This window comes from Chenopodium album, chromosome 3 (genome assembly GCF_948465745.1).
Source record: "Chenopodium album chromosome 3, dcCheAlbu1.1, whole genome shotgun sequence".
Lineage (NCBI taxonomy): Eukaryota > Viridiplantae > Streptophyta > Magnoliopsida > Caryophyllales > Amaranthaceae > Chenopodium > Chenopodium album.
Window position 1 is genome coordinate 39,270,532 of NC_137836.1, and position 15,996 is coordinate 39,286,527.

The 15,996-nt window shown below is 37.0% G+C and overlaps 1 protein-coding gene across 1 annotated transcript; it reads left to right on the top strand.

Annotated features, from left to right (window-relative positions):
* The first annotated feature begins 14,866 nt into the window (after positions 1-14,866).
* On the top strand, positions 14,867-15,496 carry LOC145625032 (uncharacterized). Its single transcript, XM_081678114.1, has one exon. It carries the CDS (start codon positions 14,867-14,869, stop codon positions 15,494-15,496), a length of 630 nt encoding a protein of 209 aa, XP_081534240.1.
* The last annotated feature ends 500 nt before the right edge of the window (positions 15,497-15,996 follow it).

Genomic DNA, 15,996 nt, shown 5'->3' on the forward strand with positions numbered 1-15,996 from the left:
GTAAATTTGTACTAAAAGAGGTTAGGGGTCCACTAAGTGATCCAAGAGGGAAATTCAAACTTAATTGGATAGGACCTTACCGCGTAATTGAAATTATATTAGGAGGAGTGATGGATGTCATAAATGGCACCCATTTGATGAGCATTTAGGTTGTTTTCACCTTCTTTTCATGGCTTTCATGCTTAATAAATGCTTAGTTATATGCATTTGGTCTTGGTTTTACCTTTCCTCCCTTATTTTGTACTCCCTCCATCCCCGAAAAAACGACCCATTTGGCCTAATTTTAGTCCCAAAAAGAATGACCCATTAGCATTAAAATACCCACCAATTTGCAACAATATTTGTGCAAATTTAGCTTCCCCATATAAAATTTTGGTTTTCCATATAATTTTATTACTATCTCTCTCTACTTTTTTGTAAAAACCATATAAATTGATCTTTTGAATGTACTTTACTTCTTTTTATTTAATTTTTTTAATACCCGCAAAATCAACCCAAAAGTGTCATTCTTTCGAGGACGGAAGGAGTAGCTTTTATGCATTTTGTTGGTTTTCTTATTCTTTTCTCCTTTATTTGCTCTATTTTCGTGGTTGTAGGTATTGTACGAGGTTCGGGTCTTGATATTGGTGAATTACTAAGGTGGGAGATGCTTTTGGAGCAAGCTCATGGTAATTGAAAAGCTCAAGATGCAACGAAGTGGATTCTCCGAGTTCTAGCTCTTGCGCTTTCAAGCCGTGCTCTCATGAAGATGGGGTGTTGAACCCACAATCAAGTGCTTTAGGGACTGCCTCTCTTAGTGTTCATCATCATCATGTTGTGCGTTCATTCGAAGACCTTAGCGAACGCACAAAGCTGCGAGAAAGATCGAATAAACCCAGATCAGGGCGGGTGCACAAAGCACCAGAGCGGGCGCGCCACCTTCCTGCGTAGGCACGCAGCTCCTATGAGCGGGTGCGCCCTATCCGTGCGTGAGCGCGCCTCCCCTGCTCGCGCAGCCGCGCCTCTTTGGGTACTTCCTTGCTCGGTTTTTGTTCGCGCCTCCTATATATATCTTTGTAACCCGATTTTTGGGGCAAGTTTAGAATAAGTTTTAGAGAATTAGAATTCATAATTTTAGCTTAGTTGAGAGCTTCTCTTTCTAGTTTTAGGGTTAGTTTTAAGAGTAGATTTTAGAGAGAGAAAGTGTGGAATTTCAATGGTGATTGAGAGATTGAAGATTCAATGGTGACAATTGTGTTGAATATCTTCTCTATTATCAATGATCATTTCTAACTCTATCTCATTTTATTGATTTGCTTAATATACATGTTTGTTTGGATTGATTTTGATGTTTGATGCTTGATTAGTGTAGTTGTTCTTCATATATAGTTTATTCTTGATTTCTTTAGTTGTTAGTTGATTAGATGATAATGTTAGAGTAGTTGTTTTCTAGGGATTGGGTGAAACTTGTATGATTGATTGATTAAGCTTAATTTGGGGATTGTGTTGATTAATGGTTGAGATTAAATCGATTAATGAAAGTTTTCATGTGTGTAATTCGATTAAGCCTTGAGAATTATGCTAGATTGCATTGTAGTTTCTAATGATACGGACCATTGACTAAGGACTTGCAATTGTCGATTGAGCTTGATTAGTGATTCTCCTAGTTAGAGTCTCTCGTAGTTGGCGCTAGTTTGACCTCTAGGAGATAGCTGTTGACCCTTTTGATTGAGCTTGCCATAGTCTTCACAACCATTAATTTGCATATTGTTCCCGAGTTGCTACAATTGTCATGATTACTTGTTGATCCTCGTTCCTAGTGTTTGTTTGTTTCGTTCTTTGTTTTGTTAGTTAGTTAGTGTTTACCTTTAATCCTTAGACTTTGGCCTAGCTTAGGCGCACAATTAAGAGCGCTTGAACATTACTATTCCTTTGGGTTCGACCCTTGACTCGCCTCTATGCTTGTATATAGGTTTGTTAAGTGTTTGCAAATTCAGTTTAATTGAAGGAGGATTAGTTTCAATGACCTAGTTCCACCCCTCGTCAAAATGGCGCCGTTGCCGGGGAACGGTGCTATGTTTGAGTGTTTTTGATTGCTTGAGTCTAGGTCTTTGTATAAACTTTTCTTTATTTGATTTTTGTTTGCTTTGTATAAAAATGAGAAATACCTCGTTTCCTCAATTTGAGAATGAGCCATTTTGGGTGTAATTTAATAGGCTAGAGAATTTCATTAGTTACCATGGTTATGATCTTTGGGAGGCTTGTGAGATTTGTTATCATAATTTGACTAAACAAACTAGAGACATTGTTGAAAGCATGTTTAGTGGTAGATTTCGGGCATTGTCAATCGATGATGCTTGGGACTTTTATGTATGGTTTTCTAGAGATAGTTATGAACGTGGTCATGGTTATTCAAATGCTTCTATTGATGATTGTTATGTTCCATGTTCCATGAATGATGAATCTTGCATGCCTTCTTGTGCCCCCATTCCCCATTTTGATGATGCCACTCATATCTCTAATCTTGCATGCCTTCTTGTACATGAATGATGAATCTTGCATGCCTTCTTGTGCCCCCATTCCCCCATTCCCCATTTCGAAGATAGGAGTATCTCTAATGTTGATCCTCGCATGCTTGCACATAATTCTTTTCCCCATGATACTCCTGAATGCTCTTCATCTTTCCAATCTTTAGGGTCTAGCTTTGAGTCTCCTTATAATCAAATTCGTGGTTCATTGAGAGAATAAGAGATGAATTCTAATTTGAAACCAATTGAGATGAGACTTTCGAAGATTATGAGAAGCCAAATTGAATTGATGAAAATGTTGGAAGAGAGTAATGTGGGTTTTCTTAGGAAGGATGAGGATATGAAGAATCAATTGTCATCGATGATGAATGTAAATGAAGTTTGTACCACTTTGGTAGATATGGAAGATGATGATGATGACTGTTTTGAGAGCTCCAAGGTGTGTGAGGAGGATGTTAGAGAGCCTTTAAGAGAGGAAAAGGGTGTGGAGATGGATGTTCTAAAAGAGAGTTTGCACTTTGAACCTCCTACCAAATTTGAATTTCGTTCCATTGAGCCTTTAGATGGAGTTGAAGAGAAACTAAAATTGTTGGCTTCTCTTAATTTTGAGGAAACGTATCCAGTTAAGAAGAATGGGACATTGCAATTTTTGAAGTGTGGAGACGTTGTGAGGAAAGAGAGTGAGGATGAGAAGGATGAAGTAGTTTCCATGGGAGATTGGATGTTTGAGGGTGATGAGGACCAAGAGGTTTTGAGTGTGGAAAAACCAATTGATAAGTCAATTCCCCCACCCACCTCCCTTGATTGTAATTTCATTCCTCCATTCTTTAATTTGGAAAACCAATCTTCTTCCACCCCATCTCCTTTGAATGATGACCATGGTTGCTTTGAGGGTGAGGCCTTGAGCTTAGATGATTTTGATGAAGAAGAGATTCCATATAATAAGGTTGAGGAGGTAGAGCTTACTTTTGATGATTATGAAGATGAGAGTGAAGTGTTTGGTGAGGTTGAGTCTCCAACTCCTATCTCAAATCTTAAACCATTACCTTCCTCTTTAACTTTTGATGATCCCTTCTCTTCTACATTTTCCATCATTGAGAATGGTGAGGCCTTTTTAGAGGGAGATTGTACTTCTCATGTTTATTTTGAGCTACCTCAAGAGTTTGACCCTCAACCCTTGGATGAGCTTCCTTTGAATCTTAATGATGATTTAAAGCTTTTGAGAGCTCATTTAGGGTGTGAATTTTATGAGGAGGTTGTGATTGAGAATAAGCTAAATTTGAATAATGGCGAGTTGGAGGAGAGCCCTTTGGATATGAGAGCTTGTGTTTCAATGGATAGTGGTGTAAATGTGCAACCAATTCCCAATTCTTCACCTTACACCTCATTTTCAAGAAATCTTGATCTTGTTCCCTTCAACCCCATGTCACTACCTTCTTTTCCCATATCCCCTCCTCTTGAAGGACCTTTAGTCCCCTAAGTGCCTCCTTTGATGACTTTTGAGGACAATGGTGGGATTTCCAACAAAAAATATTTTGTTGAGAAGAGTATGCCTTCTTTTTTTTTTTTTCCTTTATTTCTCTTTCTTTTTCTTATATTCTTGTTTTTCCTTTATCTCCTTCTTCTTCTTGGCATTCCTCTTCTCAACCTCATAGGTGTTCACTAAGCTTGTTGCATGCCTTATTTTTGTCATGTGCATACTTGCTTTTAGATGAAACGAGTAGTAGTGCATTTGACAAGTTCTTGCGTGCATTAAATTATTATTTTCTAGAGCGGTCAAGCTTGGACCTTAAGCAAGCCTTTCTCGGGAAATAACCCGTGATAAGCTTTCATTTTCTTTTCTTTTTAGAATAGATTTTCTCTCATGGAAATGTTTGTGTGCCTTTTTTGCTAGGTACATGACTTGATATACTTTGGTACTTCGATTTGGATAAAGAATGAAGGAAATTTGACTCCTATTTTTGCTAGCATATGGAAGGCAAGGTTCAATTTTTGAGGAAATTAGATCTGAAAGGTTTATTAGGTCATTTGCGGGTATTTACACCCACCTAATATCCGGTAATATCCTTCCTTGCACTTTCTCAAGTGGTTAGATATATGTTGGTTTGTTGGAACGATCTTCTTGTTTTCCCCTCCCATGGTTTCTATGATTTAGGATTGAGTGTATTGTCTCATTCAAGCTTGGGGGAGGGTATTCTATCATATTTGATGGGATGTTGATTCATATATGCTATGCACCTTTGTATATGCATTTCCATGTTCTATATTTTAAAAAACTACAAAAAGATTTTTGTTTCTATCAAGGCAATTTGCAATGTGTTTTGTATTGTTCTTGCTTTGGACATAATACTTTTGGACTTGTATAGTTGAATGCTTTTCTTCTTAAATGGTAACGGTGTGCACAGTTTGAGAGTATGTTTGGTTGATTCTAGGATAGAGTATGCTAAGGTAGTCATTTAAGACTATAGGGACCTTGAAGCCGGATTCTATTTGTTTTTGAAAATTTGCAATTGCTCCCTTTTGGTGAATTTGAAGCTAATAATGAGTTTTTGCTACAACCTTGTGAGGTTTCATGATTTTCAAGCCTTCTCCATATCTTGCATGAGCAACATGGATCCTTGACTATTGCGGACCTAATCTAGAATCTTGACTCATAATTCTCAAACACGAGACCGAACCATCTAGGGAGGAGATAGGCATCTTTTCGGGGTGGTAATTTTTCTTTTTCTAGGTTTAATCTTCATTATTTTAGTTCATTAGGTTTACATTTGCCTTCTTGCTAACCATTTGAGCCTTTCCCTTCTTTTCAAGCCACATCTTTAGAACTTTATGCCTTTTGTTTCTTTTTGTTCTATTTTTGGTTTTTGTGAAGCAAATGGTCATGTTTTTGGAGTTTGTGGTATATAAGGTAGGATATTGGTTCTATTTGTAAGCAAGCTTGTGTTTTGTGTATATTTTGTGAATAATGGAAAATGTATAATAGAAAAAGCCGTCCAAAGTTGAAAAAGGCAAGGACATAATAAATGCAAAGTTGTAAATGCCGTCCAAAGATAAAAGAGGCGAGGACAATTGCTTTGAATATATGCATAAAAAGAAAAAAAAGGTGAAAATGAGAAAATTCAAAAATATTTTGATGTGATTCTTTTCTCCAGCATTGAGGACAATGCTTCCTTTAAGCTTGGGGGAGAAGCGTTTAGGCTTTTTGTATATATGTTTGTGAGTATAGCTTTGAATAAGCTTGGGGGTGTTAGCTTGTTTTTGTTTGGTGACTACTTGATTGTGATTTTAAGAAAGGGCATGTTCTTTGCTTCACAATTAGGGATACCACCAAATTTTTAAATTTTAGTCGGCCCTCAACCTTTTGCCTTTACGTTACAACCATTGGGAAAGACCTTTTGACCTAGAGGTTGAGTCGCATTTTGAGGGAGGGCATTATGAGTCAAATCCTAAGGAAAGGGGATGCAAAGTCAAGATGTCGAGAAACCTTAAATCTATTTGTTTTTCCAGTTCCTTCGAGGAACTATAGAGACGCTCACTAAAAGTAGATTTGAAGCCAATTGGGAGAATGTGCTAAAATGTTTTGAGATGAAAGTGAATTGCGTTTCTTTAGTTCTCTATGCTTAGCATATTCTATGTTTCAATCAACATTAGATATCTTAGAACGTGCATTCCCTTACTTGTTTAGAAAGATTTGCATTCATTTATGCTTGTACATTTTGGAAAGTCCTTTCATGAACATTTGTTTGCTTTTCTTGTATTTTGGTTTCTTTTTCATGCTTTGCCTTGTTTGTATCATTACGAAAGTTATAGGTTAATCTCTTAGGAAACCTTTACGAGAGCATCACTCGTCCTCTAGGGCAATCTAGGGGTTTAAATGGCTTATCTTTAGCTGCTAAAATTGACCGTGATTCCTACGAAAGTGAGTTAGTGTATATTCTTATCCCTTCTCTTCTTTTTGTTTATTTGTTTGAATAAGCTCATCATTTCTCCCTTGGTTTTGTTTTGCTCGAGGATGAGCAAAAGGTAAGCTTGGGGGTATTTGATGGGTGTCATAAATGGCACCTATTTGATGAGCATTCAGGTTTCACCTTCTTTTCATGGTTTTCATGCTTAATAAATGCTTAGTTTTATGCATTTGGTCTTGGTTTTACCTTTCCTCTCTTATTTTATAGCTTTTATGCATTTTGTTGGTTTTTCTACTCTTTTCTCCTTTATTTGCTCTATTTTCGTGGTTGTAGGTATTGTACGAGGTTCAGGTCTTGATATTGGAAAATTACTAAGGTGGGAGATGCTTTTGGAGCAAGCTCATGGCAATTGGAAAGCTCAAGATGCAAGGAAGTGGATTCTCCAAGTTCTACCTCTTGCGCTTTCAAGTCCTGCTGTCATGAAGATAGGGTGTTGAACCCACAATCAACTGCTTTTGGGACTGCCTCTCTTAGTGATCATCATCATCATGTTTTACGTTCATTCAAAGACCTTAGCGAACGCATAAAGCCGCGAGAAATATCAAAGAAACCCAGATCACCGCGGGCGCGCAAAGCACGGGAGCGGGCGCCACCTTCTTGCGCGGGTGCGCCATATGCGTGCGCGGGCGCGCCTCCCTTGCTCGCATGGGCGCGCCTCTATGGTTCCTTCCTTGCTCGGTTTTTGTTCGCGCCTCCTATATATATCTTTGTAATCCAATTTTTGGGACAAGTTTAGAATAAGTTTAAGAGAGTTAGAAATCATAATTTAAGCTTAGTTGAGAGCTTCTCTCTCTAGTTTTAGGGTTGAATTTTCGGAGTAGATTTTAGAGAGAGAAAGTGAGGAATTTCAATGGTCATTCAGAGATTGAAGATTCAATGGTGACAATTGTGTTGAAGATCTTCTCTATTATCAATGAGCATTTCTAAATCTATCTCATTTTATTGCTTTACTTAATATTTATGTTTGTTTTGATTGATTTTGATGTTTGATTCTTGATTCGTGTTGTTGTTCTTTATATATTGTTGATTCTTGATTTCTTTAGTTGTTAGTTGATTAGATAATGATGTTAGAGTAGTTGGTTTCTAGGGATTGGGTGAAACTTGTATGACTGATTGATTGTGCTTAATCTGGGGATTGTGTTGATTAATTGTTGAGATTAAATCGATTAATGGAATTGCATGTGTGTAATTCGATTAAGCCTTGAGAATTATGCTAGATTGCATTGTAGTTTCTAATGATACGTACAATTGATTTAGGAATTGCAATTGTCGATTGAACTTGATTAGTGATGCTCCTAGTTAGAGTCTCTCGTAGTTGGCGCTAGTTTGACCTGTAGGAGATAGCTTGTTGACCCTTTTGATTGAGCTTGCCATTAGTCTTCACAACCATTGATTTGCATATTGTTCTCGAGTTGCTACAATTGTCATGATTTCTTGTTGATCCTCGTTCCTAGTGTTTATTTTTTTGGTTCTTCGTTTTGTTAGTTAATGTTTACCTTTAATCCTTAGACTTTGGCCTAGCTTAGACGCAGAATTGAGAGCGCTTTAACATTACCGTTCCTTTGGGTTTGACCCTTGACTTGCCTCTATACTTGTATATAGGTTTGTTAAGTGTCTACAAATTTAGTTTGATCGAGGGAAGATTAGTTTCAACGACCTAGTTCCACCCCTCGTCAAGGAGCTATCAAATTAATAGATATTGGGGGTGATGAAATTCGCCAATTAATAAACATTGATCGGATTAAAAAGTATTACATATGAAATCCGGATAAACTCGTTCATTCATCAAACAAACCTTTTTTTAGCATTCAAATAAAGATTCTAAGTGTTACGCACTTTACCAAACACCACGGTAAAGTTCATAACACTTGGGGGGTAATTAAAAAAAAACAATACACCATTCAAAGTGTTCTGATTTTTTTCGAACATCACGAAAAAATCATCACACTAGAGGGGGGGGGGGGTGAAAATACAATTAAAAAAATTTGACACTCGTAGCAAAGGTGTCTCGCGCAACTAGAACAGTTGCGCCCAGATGTCACGCGCAACTAAATCCATTGCGCGCGAAGGGGCGCGCAACCTTTGATGTTGCGCGCGCCACTTAATGATGAACTGCGTGCCCAAAATTTTACGCTCCAATAAAATCTCAATTTTTACTTGGGATAAAAGAAATGGGGCATTTCTCAAACATCATATACTCGGAAAATAAAAAAATAAATTTTGATTTATGATTGATTTAACAAAGCTTGATTAATTTTTCATTTAATTTCTACAGAGGGAATTAAAGAATAATAAAAAATGCAATAATTTTACAAAGAACTACGCATAGACCTGATTTCGTGATACAAATACGTAGGCAATCTTTATGATTCGGTCATATAAAAAAAATAAAATAAAGCTCATTTTATTCCATTCAAATTTTTTTTTTAAAAAAAAGAAAGAAAAGACATCATTGACAAGGGAATAAACGCGTTGTCAATTGTCTATCCCTAGATCAAATACAATTTATACAACCTAAACAAACCTAATACGAGTATAAGGCAAGCATAGGGGTCGAACCACAGAGAACGGATAAACACCACCAAATGTTATCAACAATTAAGCTAGTCCGGAATAAGAGATAAATAAACTAAAGTCTAAAGATACTAAAACAAGAAATAAAACATTAAGGGAAATGGTTTAGGTATAGCATTCACTTGAACATAAACAAAGGCATAGAAATTGAATTAATTATGAACTAAACATGCTCAAATATCGAAGTAAAGGATCCAATCTAGCCGCCTTCCGGGGTAAATTGGCTTCTCCTAACATAGCCTCTATGTTTCCACATTAGAACCATATACTAGGAGGTACTATTAAATAACAATCGATAGTAATGAACCTTAACTAAGTCAACTTCCGTTCCTTGTTAGAAAATATTCACCTGTAATCAACCAACAATGTGCACTTATAAGAAGATTAAAGAATATCAAGCATATAAAGACTTTAATCACAAATAAATTAATTCTAAAACCTAGAACATGCTCAAGATCCAACTACACCACAACCATCCCCTTAATGGGGAAATTACTCACTATTCATGCTAATAACAAGATTAATTAACAAACAATCAAGAATAAACATGATTAACAAGCAATACCAACAACTAAAATAATAATCAAAATAAAGCAAATAAAAATAGAGGAGAGAGAGTTAGAGATTCTCATTGATTGAATGTGAAAATCTACAAGCAAGATGATCAATCTTCCTCTTCAATATCCAAGCTCAACAATGGTGAAACCCATACTTTCTCTCTCTAAATGGTGCAAGTTGAAGCTAAGTCGTTGAAACTAACCCCTACCCGAGGCCAAACAAAATTTGTAAACACTCAACACACCCCTACACAAGTATAATGGTAAGTTGAGGGTTGAACCCAAAGGAATGGTGGGCGATTATCTATTGTCTATGGTCAAGCTATTCCGAAATGTAATGATTGGGTGTGAATGTTATGCTAGGACAGAGACGACTAATAAACGAGAAGAAATCACATGTAATAAACACTAGGGCTAGTTTCCACATGTAATCATAACGGATTCAACTAATTGGGAGGTCAAATTGACTAAGTCAAGCAATGTGAGGAAAGATCAATCATGCAACCAAGAGAACATATCAAGCTATTCTCCTAGAGGTCTAACTAGCGTCAACTACGATAAACTCTAGCTAGGAAACATCACAAGACACCTCAATCGTGTATATGCAAGCCACAAATCAATGGTCCGTATCAATGTTAACTTACAATGCAATCTAGTGCAACAATCAAAGTTAGCAACTCTTTAATTAATCACACACATGCACATGATCATCAACCAATTTAATCACATAGTCAACTCCATCAATTTTCCCCAATTAGCTTTAATCCATTACTTATACATGCTTCACCATTACCCTAGCAAGCTATCTACTCACTAGCCATTGAAATCAAAATCAAAACAACACTAAGCAACAAATTCATCATGATCAAATCAAACAAGCCAAACTCAAACACAAATCAATCAATCTTTAATCAAACTTGAACATTCAACAAACAATTGAAATCAAACTAAAGATTGAATTAAAGAAAAGGAAATCTTACAATCTTGATCAAAGATCAAAGGAATTAAAGAAAGCTTCAATCATCAACAATCCACCATGAAATTCTCTCACTAAACCTAGAGTTTCTCTATCTAAAAATCTCTCTAATTTGATAAAAAAAAAACTAATTTTAATTCTGTTCTCATTCTCTCTCTTCCTAAAATAGAAGGAAAAACTATATATAAGAAAGATACAAAAGAAGAGTTAGTTAGATCGTCCCAAAAGAGACCCCGGAAGGCGCGGTCACATCAGAGGAGAGGCGCGGCCGCGGGAAAAAGGGTACAGAACAGGGACCCTGGCAGAAGCGCCCGCGCAACGCAGGTGCGCAGCCGCACCACCCTCGTGCGCGCCCGCACCTGGCAGCAGGGGAGCCCCCCTCTTCTTCTTCTAAGCTCATCCTCGTGGGCACAACTTTATGATGATGATGAACACCAAGGTGGGCAGTCTTGAGAGGGCCATTTTGGTGGGTTCATGGCAAAGATTACGCCCCCACCGCATACGTGCACCGATCTCTTGACTTGCTCTTTGCGTTCCTTTAAACTTGAAGCTGCGAAAGGCGAACATGAGGCATCCAAATTGATGAGAGGAAGGCTCGGGGATCCTTGGAGACACGATCACAACCTAAAAACAAACGAAAACAAAAATATAAAAGGGAAAAAGAACAAATAAACAAAGAAATGCACAAAACAAGGAAACTAACTATGGAAAGCACAAACTTACGAAATAAAGAACAAAACTAAGGAAAAACTAAGGAAAAGGGCTATAGAGAAGCATGAAAATCATCCTAAAAGAGGCCAAATGAGTGCCATAAATGACACTCAACAAATTCCCCCAAGCTAAACTTTTGCTCGTCCTCGAGCAAAACAAAGCAAGAAAGAATAAGGATGAAAAACTTATTCAAAAAGAAAAAGAAAGACTCAAGATGAGAATATACACTAAGACTCACTGTCGTAGGAATCACGGTTGTTTTAAGCTACAACAAGCCATTTTAAACCCCTAGATCGTTCTAGAGGACAAGTAATGCTCTCGTAAGGGTATCCTAAGAGTTTACCCATAACTCTCCCCCAACATCCAAGAGGCAAAACCATAGAAAGAAAAGAAAAAAGGGAAAAAGGGAAAACAAAACCTTTGCGAAATGAACTTACAAAGAGACTACAATGAAAATGAATGAAAATCTTTCTCAAGTAGTCAAGGTATGCACGTTCCAAGATATGCAAGGTTGATTGAAACATAAGGTATGCTAAGCATAAGAACTAGACATCACAATCCACGTTCATCCCAATCGATCTTACCGCGTTCTCCTCACTAGTCTCAAATCTCCCCTTAGCGAGCATCCCCATGATTCCTCGAAGGAACCGGAAAAAGAGATTTATTTAGGCTACTCGACAATCTTGACTATGCATCCCCTTTCCTTAGGCAATGACCCATGATTCCCTCCCCCGAATAGTGACTCAACTTCTAGGTCGAAAGGGCTTTCCCAAAGGTTGTAACGTAAGGGCATAAAGGGTGAAGGTAGGCTAAAATTTGAAATTTGGTGGTTTTCCTATAAATGAAGCAAAGAACGGGCCCTTTCTTACAATCGCAATCAAGTAATCACCAATCCAAACAAAAATACGTACACCCCCAAGCTTATTCAAAGCTATAAATCACAAGAATATGTACAAAAGGCATACACGCCTCTCCCCCAAGCTTAAATGAAGCATTGTCCTCAATGCTTATGAAGGAGAAAAGAATACATCAAAATATTTTTGAAATTTTCACTTTTTCAATTTTTTTTATATGCTTTGTCCTTGCCTTTTTCCAACTTAGGACGGCTTTTTCACTATTGCACTTATTTGTCCATGCCTTTTATAATGTAGGACGGATTTTACTCATACTCATTTTCAATTATTCACTAAGCTTAAAATCACAAGCTTGCATCAAGGGGACCACATATCCCAACTTTATCACCACAAACTCCATCAAGAATGATCAATTGCTTCACAAAAACAAGAACAGAAAGAAAATGAAACAAAAGGCCAAAGATCTAAAGATGTGGCTTGAAAAGAAGGAAATAGGCTCAAATGGTTGCAAGAAGGCAAATGTAAACCCAAAAACAAATATTAAACAAACTATCCTAAAAATGAAAAATACCACCCCGAAAAAGGTGCCTTTGTCCTCCCTAGATAGCTCGGTCTCGGGTTTAAGAATCATAAATCAAGCTTTATAGATTAGGTTTGCAATAGTCAAGGATCCACGCCGCTCATACGAAATAGGTTGAAGGCTTGAAAAACGATGAGCCTCACATGGATGTAGCAAAAACTCACTAGAGGTGTCAAATTGACTATAGGGAGCAACTACCAACATGCCACAAAGAAGTAGAATCCGGATTCATGATTCACCTAGTTCAAACCAACTACCCTAGCATACACCTATCCTAGAGTCAACCAAGCATAGTCTCAAACCGTGCATACCTTTACTACCTAGGATGAAATTCACGCAAAAGACAAAGTCTAATGTACAAAGTCCAACTCATAAGGAAAATAAAAATGGTGAAAAATAATCTTCAAAATCAAACCACAAACTAAAACAAGGACAAAGGAAAATAAAAGAAAAGAAAAATAAGAGAAAAAGAAAAGAAAAGGAAAGCCATAGACAAAGGAAGAATAGAAAAAATGGATAAAGGAACTAGAAAGCGAGTTAAGAACATATATCCCAATCGACATACAAGTGATCGAATGACAACATCGTCAACGATCCCAAACACGTTACGTGTTAACAAGCAATCATCCTCGAACCGTTCAACTTCCCCTAAACTAAACCTAATCTATGCATCCAAAGAAAATAAAGAGAAAAATTAGAAAGGTTTCACCGGGCTATCCATGCTTAGCATAATAAACAAAGGTGAAAGAAAGAACCACCATCGTTGCGCTCCAAAATCGTAAGCATCATCAAAAAGCCGTGTGAGAACAAGAAAAGTAAAAGAAGCTATGAACAAAGAAAAAGGTTAGTAACTTCAAAACAAAAGAAAAGGATACTAAAAAGTAAAACTAAACTAAGCTAACAAAAACATTAAAAAACTGAGCAAAATTAGGCTAACAAAAACCAAAACGGAAAGTAAAGAAAAACTAAGTAAACAACTAAACAACTAACTAACTAAAAGGTACTAAACTACAAGATTTGGATTCAAAGGGATTTGGATTCAAGGGTTTTGGATACTACCTCCGTTTCTTATTAGTTGCAACTTTGGCAACTTCGCGGACTCCTAGACAAAATTTGGTAAGCTAAAATTAAGTGAGTAAATGCAAGCAATTAAACATTGAGGAGAGAGAAAGAAGGGACCAGATTTTCATTAATTGGGGGAGGGAAATCTGTACAGATTTTTTAGGCGGAATGTTTCCCTCTAGAATTTTTTAGGAGAGGGATTGTTTCCCTCCGTCAAATATTTTCACCAAATTTAAACAGCAATCCCTCCAATTTTTACACTTAAATTAAAGAGACCATATAAATACACAAGTACAGAACTACAGACCCCTTCATTCAATGAAGTTCACAAAATTCTGACTCCCTCCATTAAACATAATGTCCCTGAAATTATTACAGACCCAATAGAAAAAGAAAAAAAAATCGAAAACAATTCTTGCAACTCCAGCCTTTAATCATCTTCCCTTCAGCAAATCCAGCATCTTCAAAGTTTCACTTCATTTTTTCTGCATTTGTAAGGAAAACACAAGCATATCAACAATGGATGATGATGATTTTTACAACCTTAATCAGATTTTAATGGAAGAAGAGTTGATGTTAGAGATGTTTTCAGAAGCAGAAGCAGAGATAGAAGCACATACAGATAATCAACAACATCAACAACATCAAATTGTGAACAAAAGGAAGAGGCCAGAGCTTACTCTTACAAAAAAAAGAATGATTGTGGATGCCATGTTAGAGAAACAAACAGATGGTGCATTACCAAGAGGATATAAAGAAAAACTTGCAATAGAATATGGTGTGCACAAGTTAATAATCACTCGAATTTTTCAGGATTTGCTCAAACAAAGACAAGAAGGGGGTGTGGTTGATGTCAGTACAAAAAAATATGGGAGAATAAGGCCTAAACCAAGAGTGTACTCAATTAAATTACTCCAATCAGTCCCTTTGTATTTGAGGACAACTGAAAGAAACTATGCCAGTGCCTTAAAAATCAGTCATGTCACAGTGCATAGGCTGAATAAAAGGGGGATATGAAGAACTCACACAGCTACTCACCGTCCAAAGTTGACAGACAATCACAAGGTGCTGCAAAGAATTATGTGGGTTCTTTCACATATTCAACCAGCAATTCCACCTAGAGATCCAACATTTGATTCAATGGAACATGCTGTTCATATAGACGAAAAATGGTTTTATCTCAGTCCAGAGACAAGGAGGTTCTACGTATTGGCAAAAGAAGATGAACCTTACATGTTCCAAGTGTCAAGGATATTCAACATAAAGGCCATGTTTATGGGACACATTTCGAAACCATTATTTCATCGAAATGGTGAAATGCTCCATGATGGTAAGTATGGAATTTTTCCATTTATTTACCAACAAAAGGAAAAAGAAAACAGCAAGAACAGAGCAGCATGTACTTGGGAAACAAAAGCACACCCGCATGTAACTAAAGAAGTCATAAGGGACATGCTTCTTTACAAGGTTATTCCAGCAATAGTCCAAAATTGGCCACCACAAAAAAGCAAGAACATAACCATTCAATGGGACAATGCCCGACCTCACCAAATCCCAACTAATGATGAGTTTCAGGCTGCATTAACTCAGAATGGGTTCAACATCAAGCTAGTATACCAACCACCACAATCTCCTCATCTGAATGTGCTTGATTTAGGCCTATTTTGGGCTATTCAATCTCTTCAACCATTCATTCCCAAAAAACATTGATGAATTAATTGAAAGAGTTGAAGAGGCTTATGAATTCTTTGATCCAATGGTGAACAAGCATACTGGTGAACAAGTATACTTGGATCAGTTTACAGTCATGCATGGTGGAAATTCTAAAGAAAGAAGGGGGCAACAATTACAAGATACCACATATGAAGAAACAAAGGCTTGAGAATCTAGGGTCATTACCAGATATTTTAAATGTCAGCTAGAAATTAGTGGAGCAAGGAGTGAAGTTCCTTAATGACAGATACAGACCAGCAAGTAATGAGGGACAAGGAGATGAAGACAACCATCTTGAGGTGGATGCAGACTAAGGTAAGTAACTTACAAATAGGCTGCTACACCTAACCACCCTTTTGTGTAAATATTGGTATCAAAAATGCAAAATCTAGTTGGTTATGTGTAAAATTTTGCTTATTATGTACAAGGCAGCCTATTAATTAGTGAAATGCTTTTGCTTATTATGTATTGGGAAGCCTATGAATTAGGGGAACACT